General features: G+C 31.4%; 1 protein-coding gene and 1 pseudogene across 1 annotated transcript; both read right to left on the bottom strand.

Moving 5' to 3' along the window:
• Positions 1-1,019: 1,019 nt before the first annotated feature.
• LOC132738142 (uncharacterized) lies at positions 1,020-2,435 on the bottom strand (annotated as a pseudogene).
• Positions 2,436-6,415: 3,980 nt separating this feature from the next.
• On the bottom strand, positions 6,416-9,321 carry LOC132738132 (uncharacterized). Its single transcript, XM_060725584.1, has 2 exons — positions 8,579-9,321; positions 6,416-8,306 (listed from the first exon to the last, which is right to left on the bottom strand). Exons 1-2 carry the CDS (start codon positions 9,124-9,126, stop codon positions 7,808-7,810), a joined length of 1,047 nt encoding a protein of 348 aa, XP_060581567.1. The 5' UTR covers positions 9,127-9,321; the 3' UTR covers positions 6,416-7,807.
• Between the last annotated feature and the right edge of the window lie 343 nt (positions 9,322-9,664).

Genomic DNA, 9,664 nt, shown 5'->3' on the forward strand with positions numbered 1-9,664 from the left:
CATGAACAGGCTCAAACAAACCGAGTTTGCCGTTCTCAAAGGTCTCAGTCTTTCCTTATTTTATTTAGCAATCTCTTGGCATGCTACATTAATTTTCCTAATAGAGCTCACTCTTGACAACCTTTTCAACTGCATATCCCGGATTCGGTGTTTTATCTATGTCTTAACAGAAATGGAAATGGAAACATTTGCTAAAATTGCTGCTTAGTTTGCATGTTGGTGTTGAAGAAACGCAACTTTTTATTTTGAATTGTTTTATTCAACGTGTCTAAGAATAACAGCATTCAGCAGATAAACTTCAGTATATAAAGCCGTTTTCTTTTTGTTTGCATTTACATATTATATACATAACAATGTCAACTCTGAACTGTGAAAAATTAAATCATAGTAATTTCATTTACTGGTAGTATGATTTTATATGATCATATCGAATAAAGAGCTTTCTGGTCGAGGTAGCAAAACAAAAACATGTCTCGATTAAGTAATATATTACAAACTTATCTGCAAATATTGAAAATTATGTAAACCAAACCTACTTTGTAGGTAAATGAAGATATATATCAGTTTTCGCAAACTGCGTCCTTTTCTCTGCTGCAAATCAAAACGTAAATCGTTCTGTATTCCATGGCAGTTGTTCTGGTCTTTAAACATAAAGAGATAATGCTTTGATAGAATTTGAATGGTAGTATAATTGTTCCGGATATCTGAGATTAAACTCATCAAAACTGTGCGATAATTTTGATTACAGAGATTGCGAATACCAAAATTCGATTTTAAATACTTATTATAGAAAATATTGACAACATAACAACATTGTTCCATTGTATTAAACCAAACATAGCGTGCATTCTTATTGTTTTGTACAAAATGAACAAAATTTATGTATATATATTGATGAGTGCAAGAAACTTATACTTCAACAAATTGACGTTTTCCTATGATTAGGGTGTAAAGCTGCAGCATGGGAAATTGCGTTCATTTCATTTGAGTCCATTTGTGAGTGTTTGTTAGAATTCTGTCTATTTATTCTGACCATTTCTGTGTCTGATGATGAGATAAATGCACAAATTGAAACATCCGCCAATGTTAGAAAACACTGTAACAATATGATAAAATACAAACGGTCTTTCATTACTAATTAGAGTCCAGGCTAATGCTAAAGCCAACGGTCCCCATTGAATAAAGAAGGCACACACGAACATAGACATGTGAGTCGCAGCACGTTTAGATTTGTCACAGGCATGCCTTCTCTGTAATCCTATTTGAAGGGATATAGTTTCAATCTTTATTCGGTGCAATGTGATTCCGTAGAGAACAATATTTACTAGAAGCACAAGTAGAAGTGGTACCGTGGTGAATGCAATGCTTGCAATTTCAGCTTTCACACCATCAAAGTAACAACTGAAAACATAATAAAACAGTGTAGTATATGTGCTACGTTCTATAATCATATAATCATAATGTCAAATTCATTTTGGATAATTTAACCCTTATTTGCAGCATATTCGCTTCATTCTTTCAAGTACTTAAATAAAGAATACAAAATAGGAACCATTACTTAATATTTTAAAATAATTATGTTAATTCACTTTCAGAAGCTTCATTGATGTAATCCCTTACAAAGCAAATATTATTAAGATCTAAATTCCTTTTGTGTTGAATTCATTAATATGAGGTATCGATGTTTGAGTTCTGATACAAATTACCACTTTGCATAACATTTGTGTACATTAGATACATGTGTATTATATTTAAAAATCAATGGACAAAATAAACTGGTGTACGTTATTATGATAACAATGCTAATTTATATGTAAAACTCTTGTTTCCGATAGAAATATAAAGAAGATAATTATGAAGATACTTAAAAAAGCAAAAGAAAATTAAATTAAAAAGAACATATATCTTACGATATTCTGTTTGGTCCAAGTTGCCCTGTTACAGCAACTGCAGTGGAACCTACAAAGGGAAGTCCGAAAGTCCAAACCAAAAGTCTCCAGTCATGTTTCCCAAAATTTATTTTCTTCTTAAAAACCATCAGAATAAACGCATTTATAGCGATAACATTCACCATCAAAATCTGAGCAGCAACAAATTCTGCCAGCATAAAGCCATAAAATTCGCAGAGTTCAATGGTCCTGTGTAATTACATACTGCAAGTGATCCATGCTATGAAATGTGTTGAACCCGCCGTCACATATCGCCAAATATACGGCAAACCGTTCACTCTTTGTCCAGGACAAGAATTTTCTATAATCTTTATGTCGGAATGACAAGATGATTACAGTGCATGCACAAGTAAAGCTACAAAGGATACAAAGCAATGCTGGAACATGCAGATAATAAAATAGTCCATTATCCAGACCGTACACCGGTAAATCATACCCGTCTTTCAATTCGCTTGAAATTTTTGAAATATTTGTCAAGTTATCCATACCTTTCATTTGAACAAATAACTTATTATTATTTCATAAAATGAACGCTTCTTAATTTCTATTTCAGTGATATTTTTTCCAAAAAAAAATGTTATTCTACAATTAACATTACAACTGTTTGACCATAACTGTTTGATTGTTGTCACTTGGATGAAATATTACGTCAGTGAATTACTTATCAACAAACGCTTTCCTTTCTAGCAAATGATAAATCTATTAATGGTAGATTTAGCAAAACATTTTGTTCATATTAAGGTATTGATTCAACGTTAAGCTCTGTTTGCAATTATCACCCAGTAAGCAACAGATCTTTGGAGAATTCTTATCTAGATTAGAGGTGTGTTAGAATCATTGACCTCGAAAGGGAGTGTTCAAAGTTAGCAGGAACAAACTATATTGAAAACAGTATACCCACCAGACATTATAAACTGTTACAATCAATGTCATTATTTTCTGTTCTGACTAGAAGGTAAAATAAATGGTTTTGTCAAGGATCGATAAATTCAAAACTTTGTTATATTTCATCATTTGTATACTGCACAAAAAACTAAATAGTTTTGTTTCTGAAATACAGTGTTTAATAAAATCAAAATCAATATATTATTTCAAAACACTAGTAGACCAAACATATTTATAATCTTGTTAATTTCTCTATTGTTTAAATAAGTTAGAAAGTTAAAAGGAGTTTTTATTTATACGGTTTTAATAAGTTTTTGTTGTTTTTGGTGCTTTTTTGTTTTTTGTTGTTATTTTTTTTAAATAGCGCAGACCATTATCAAGAATGAACATGTTAAGATCACTGACTTAAGTCACTTGCATGTTGGCGCAGAGGATTACGAAACTCATTGGATATTAAGTTACTCCATGAATAGAAGCTGCCTAGCTATAATTTGGCAGAACGGCACCAGTAAAAAGTAGAAATTTACAATGTGAAAATAGTAAAATAAACAATTACTAATGTTGTCATATGTTTGACTTTTTACACAAATCAATCTACTGATAAGATTATGAGTTTCCGAGTCTAATAGAATGCAATTTCTCAAAATAATTACCAAAATAGAATTTTAGGCCAGAGTTATAGAAAGATTATTATCAAACATGAACAGATATTTCGCCAGATATGCAATACGTCGATGATTATAGGAAGCACATAAATATTACATATCATTTTAAAGAGTAACAAAATTCATGATTTGTTACATAATTATTTTTCAACATCAACTATTTGACGTATGATTGGATGACCTTACGAAAGAGACGCGACAAAAAATAATTACAGTTATTGAAATGATTAAACGCCAGTTAAAATGCTGAAATAAGTATTGGTTTGAAACCGGCAGCCGCAAAATGGAAGTTTTTACTATACCGTGCAAAATCAACAAATTTTAAGTCTTTCAAGGCGACATTTTACCTGAAATAGTTGATTTAATTGAAGCAATCTAAACCATCTCATTGTAAAATGAAATGCAACATGTTAGTAGCAAATTTGTTTACCATTTGGTTTCCAAAGATAATAACGTCAAAGTTAGATTAAAAGCAGGTCAGTTTAATGGTATCGTTTACGAGCCGACATTAGGCGCGAAACAGAAATTGATTGAAGTATATAAGTGTGTTTATTTTTTTTTCAGGAAGCTACTCTACAGGCTGGCAGGTGTTCTTCAGAAGTCATCTAGTGTAAGGTGAGAATTTTGGCATTTTTATTGAATATTTGTGCTCAGGTTAGGCTGCAACAAGTTTTGGGTCTTTTTCTTTAACTGTAACAGGCAAAAATGCTCGTTTAGCAAGAGTAAATATCTATATTCATCACATGTTATAGATTTAAGATAATTTGCTTATACACTATCTAAAATGGGCGTGTGTAACGTCGGTACGGCAGGATAAATAGAGGATATTAGTTCTGTATAGGATCGGAATATATTTCACCGAGTGAGCATCAAAATGTATATTTCATGAGTGTCGCAGCTACTTTTGGTGTTCACGAGGTGAAACATATTTCAATCTTATACTGAACTAAACAAATTTTCTTTTTATTATATGCAAAGAAACGTTCAAGAAGACATTTTAACCTAATGGCAAATGAAAAGCACGCGATATAATAATACAAAATGATATTATTTACGACATCACGTCAGTAAGTTGGTTTCCGGTACTATTCACACTGGTATTTCACTGAAGTTTAAATTCAAAACAGTGAAAATATCAAATTAGTAATTTCACTGTTTCAAACAGTGAAAAGATCGGGGGATGGGGGTTATTTCACTGATGTATTTCTATAAACATCCGAAAAGCATGTAATAAATACAAACTCAAACTGCGTGACAGATTTGTGACATTTGAATTCCTACAACATTTTCTTTGAAAGACGAAGACGTGCTTGAAATGAAATATTTGTTCGGATGTCATTAAGAGCAACGGTGAAACATTAATTTGACTAACACTCTTTCAACTACATCTGATATTTTAACATTTTTTGTAAGATTTGAAGAGAAGCATCGTGGTACTAAGAAAAGCTCATGGTGAAAAGTCACTGTAAATAACATGATCAACTTTCTTACATAAATGAGATAGTTAATCTATGGTGGCATATTTCTGCCACCAGATAACCATATAACTAACTTGTTAACTAAGAGGTTAACTGGTTACGTAACTAGTTAACCTCTTAATTAACTAGTTAGTTATGTTGTTAACTAGTTACGTAACTAAATAATGTTTTCAATAAATAAAAGATCATAACGGGAAATAAATGCATGTTAGTGCCTACAACTGTAATTCTTTTATAATTTTACCAGCTATCTAGTTAATTAAGAGGTTTACTAGTTACTTAACTAGTTAACCTCTTAATTAACTAATAAGTTAAGTGATTAACTAGTTACCTAACTAGTTAATCACGCAACTAACTAGTAATTAAGAGGTTAACTAATTACTTAACTAGTTAACCTCTTAATTAACTAATTGATTAAGAGGTTAACTATGTACGTAACTAGTTAATCACTTGATATTAAGCTGGTAAAATAATAAAAGGATGGCAGTTGTAGGCACTAAAATGCATTTATTTCCCGTTATGAGCTTATATTTATTGAAAAAATAACTAGTTACGAAACTAGTTAACCACATAACTAACTAGTTAATTAAGAGGTTAACTAGTAATGTAACTAGTAAACCTCTTAATTAACTAGTTAGTTATATGGTTATCTGGTTGCAGAAATATGCCACCATATTAATCAACTTTAAAATCTGAATATTTAAGCACTTTACTTAGTTTAAACTAAAATATGCGACCGTGTCCTAAAATTTCATTTTACAATTGTTATTACACGTACAGTATTGTTTTCATTGTACCGCTTTCCAAAACGAAAAATATCTTAAGCTTCAGATCTAATTGATAGCTCTTTTGTTTCTTTGATCTAAAAAAATTATTGTTTATGTGAAGTACACACGCACTTCATACTTAAAAATTCTACACAAATTTAGAACAAATTCATCTAGTTTGTTTTATCTTCTCCCTAAAACAAACAATCGAAAAAGGTTTGAGAATTGGAAAGGAATGCGTAAAATACTAAATGTCGCATAGAAACCTCTTTCTAGTGTACATGTACTCAGTAAGGAATAATAGTAACACGGAGATGTATTTTGTTCTCCAATGTCCATGTTTTTTTTGTTTGTTTGTTTTTATTTTGTTTGTTTGTTTTTTGTTGCTGTTTTTCGTTTTTTGCTAATCTGCTAGGTTCAAATCCATCTTCAATGCCAACACCGATGATAATTTGTGTTCAAATACCCTGTTTTCAATACGACATAGAGTAAAATATTATTTAAAAGGTGCAAAGTGTTTTCAATTTCAAGTACAATACTTGAACAAATAAGTAAGTTCAGATAAAGATGATGCTTTTCCGTATTTTTTGAACATCATTACTGCCTAAAAACAATAAACGTTGATTTTCATATATAGAATTATATTTCAATTTAGGAGAAAATATCATAAATATAACATAAGTATTGTTTAATTTCTAAAAGATATATTAACACAAACATTTTCATAAACAAAAAGTATGTACATTGTTGAAGTGAATGTTAACTGATGCACATGCCGAGTGATTGAGATCTCGAACACGTAACAGCAAAATTGTCGCACTGTTGGTCAAGTCGTGTAGGTCTACTTGCTTCTTTTGAAATGTTGCAAACAATTTATGCGCATTTCTTCCATATTGACTTAAACAGCTGTATTTTGGTCGAAATTTATTACAGTTTGACTACTTATCATTAAAGACACATGTGATTTTGAAATATGGCTGAAGATAATACATGTAAATTGAAACATTATACATAATATATATGATGTCTACATAAACAAGCCACTTGTTCATTTATTATAAAAATTTACTTCACAGAACATGCCGAGGCGGTGATTGGTGTAACTTATCGCAATATTGTATAGCATTTTGAAGACATAACAAAAAAGAGAAAACTTTAACATTTAAAGATATACTATGCATAAGTTTGATATTTGAAGATATTGATAATTGCTACAAGTCTTTTTTGTAAATAAAAAAACATGCTTTTAATGTTTCAGAGGTTTTATAATACTGCGCGTTTGTAACGTCATTTTTCATTGGATAATCGTAAAGTTTAAAGTTTTTTTTTTTTTACTTTTTTGCTCCAAAACTGATGCTTACTGTATTATAAATTCGTTATAAAGATTGTTGACAGGTTATATGGCCGTATATAAACGGCTGTTTTCAATGTAACCCTCGCCTAACGGCTCGGGTTATATTTACAAATAGCCGTTTATATAGGGCCATATAAAATGTCAATGATCTTTATAACTAATAATCTATATGAGTACGCACCGTATAATACGTAGCAATTAATTTCAAATTTATCAAATCAGGAAGCTATGGTGGTGTATAGATACACAGCATGTACTTTACATTTGATATAATACAAATAAAAATATTTGAAATATTTGAAATTTGAAATTACATGTAAAAAAATTAAAATGTATGTCCACTAAAATCATATTTTGGTAAACATGATAAACATACATCACGTTAAATTACCTTCAGAACGACTTTATCTGGCGTTAAATTCCTATCACATCACAAACATTTCACGCATTATTTTATAATCTACAAAAATGTACATAAAGTTAGCAACAACAAGCTATGAAAATGATACATGATTAGCAATTGTGGAGTCTCTAAAACACTGTAAACATTAAATAGAAAATAGGTTATGAGAGTCAAATAGGCTTTTATGCTAGGCATGCAAATTGTAGTATAGAAACCAACACACGATAATACAGTATTCTGTCTGTTGATATGATTGTAGAATCTAAATAATTAATATAACATTATTTGCTTCAAAATATGAACACTCTAAAGATCAGAGTCTTTCAGCGATGCGTCAGTTTGTGAGTTTTCCCCGTTATCTGTCCTCTGATCGATCGACCCGATCGTATTTCCCACACTCCGAGTTTCCTCCGAGTCTGATTTTTGGAATTTGTACCTCATGATCAAATAAATGCCTAGATTCAAGCAGCCTCCGATATTCGTAAAAGTGGTGACAAAATGGTGAATGGCCTGCGGTACATCTGCATCCACCAGTGCCCATACACCAAATAACGCCAGAGACCACCATTGGATAAGAAACGCCACAACAAACATTGACATGGTCCTAGCAGCACGCTGAGAACTACTAAGATTTTTTCCTGAACTTTTCCTTTGCCTCATTGACATCCTGAGACTTCTCGTCTTGTCTTTGATACGTTTCCATGTTAAAATGTACATAACGATGTTCATGACGATTATAATGAGTAAAGGAACGGTAGTAAAACAAATGTTTGCCGTCACGCCTTTCACACCGTCAAAGTAACAACTGAAAAAAAATGTTAAAGATTCAATGATTGTTTAGTTATAATAGACTGATAACTTATAGAATAACGTAAATCTGAGACAATACTGGCAATGATCCGCTTTTTGGTTATTTTCCTACTGTCTCAAATTTTAAATTTAAATTAAATAATCACTTTTTAAAAATATATCAAAAATACTTTAAAGTTTACAATACTAACGTACAGTATATAAATCTGAAATATCACTGGACTATGTTTATTCGGAACTCTTAATAGTTTTAATAAGTATACTCACAAAGATCCATTTGGTCCTAACTGCCCTGCTATTCCAGCAATTGTCGCACCAACGAAAGGCAAACCAAACGTCCATGACAACAGCTTCCAATCCCGCTTCCCAAAATCAAGGTTCTTGTCAAAATACATTAACATAAATGCATTTATTGCCACTATATTCACCATCAGATTTTGTCCCATGATACACACTGCCAAAGTGAAACCGTAAAACTCACAAAGTTCTTTAGGATGAACGTGGTCCTGAGATATAACATAGTGCAAATGATCAACGCTATGGAACACATTGTAGCCGCCGTCACACAAAGCAAGGTAAATAATGAAACGCTCGCTCTTGGACCAATCTACGAAGAATTTCCTGAAACTTTTCCTCCTGAACGATAATATTATAACAGCGACAACGCTACAGAAGCTGAGAAAGATACAGCATAACGCGGGAATGTGGATATAGTAAAACGAGCCAGTCGCAAGTCCATACACAGGTAAATCATACCCACTTTCTTTCGCTCGTACAACAGTTGACTCCGTTGTAGTTACATTTGATCCATTCATTTCGCCTTATTATGAAATATAACAATATAGAATATCACAATATGATTCAAAATGGTATAAATTAATTAGCCGGTATGTTTATTTCATACTTTTTTACAAATGAAACTGTTGCTATATATGTTTATCAAACTTGGTCCTTATTTGCGTCACCAACGAAAAGCGTACCCGGTGTAAGTAAATCGCTAGATTTTAACTGTCCTTTTATGTAAAAAAAAGATCACGTAAAATATTAACCAGGGTAAAAAAAGGGGATATATTAGTAAAGTACTTGTTTTTTTTTTTAGATGAAAATGATAGGAAGTGTTTGTTTTTTTAGATGAAAATGATAGGAAATGAATACGCAACTTCTCATGCACATCTAATGAGGAGTATATAAGGCCTATTTGTGTTAAAGCGGAAGTTTATGACGATGTTTAGACTAAGCAGGAAGAAATTTAACGCATCATATAAACTATCAAAATATACACCAATAAGGTCAAAATAAACCAATAGCTTAAAGTTTGGTATTTATACAAAAATACTCGGCTATGTCGGTAAC

The sequence above is a fragment of the Ruditapes philippinarum genome, unplaced genomic scaffold (assembly GCF_026571515.1).
Source record: "Ruditapes philippinarum isolate M1 unplaced genomic scaffold, ASM2657151v2 ctg4109_1_1_1_1, whole genome shotgun sequence".
In the NCBI taxonomy this organism is placed as follows: domain Eukaryota; kingdom Metazoa; phylum Mollusca; class Bivalvia; order Venerida; family Veneridae; genus Ruditapes; species Ruditapes philippinarum.

Coding starts and splice junctions, on each gene's coding strand:
- LOC132738132 (XM_060725584.1), bottom strand. CDS start 9,126: ATGAATGGATCAAATGTAACTACAACGGAGTCAACTGTTGTACGAGCG. Junction 8,307..8,578: donor TTAGGACCAAATGGATCTTT/GTGAGTATACTT, acceptor ATTTTTTTTCAG/TTGTTACTTTGACGGTGTGA.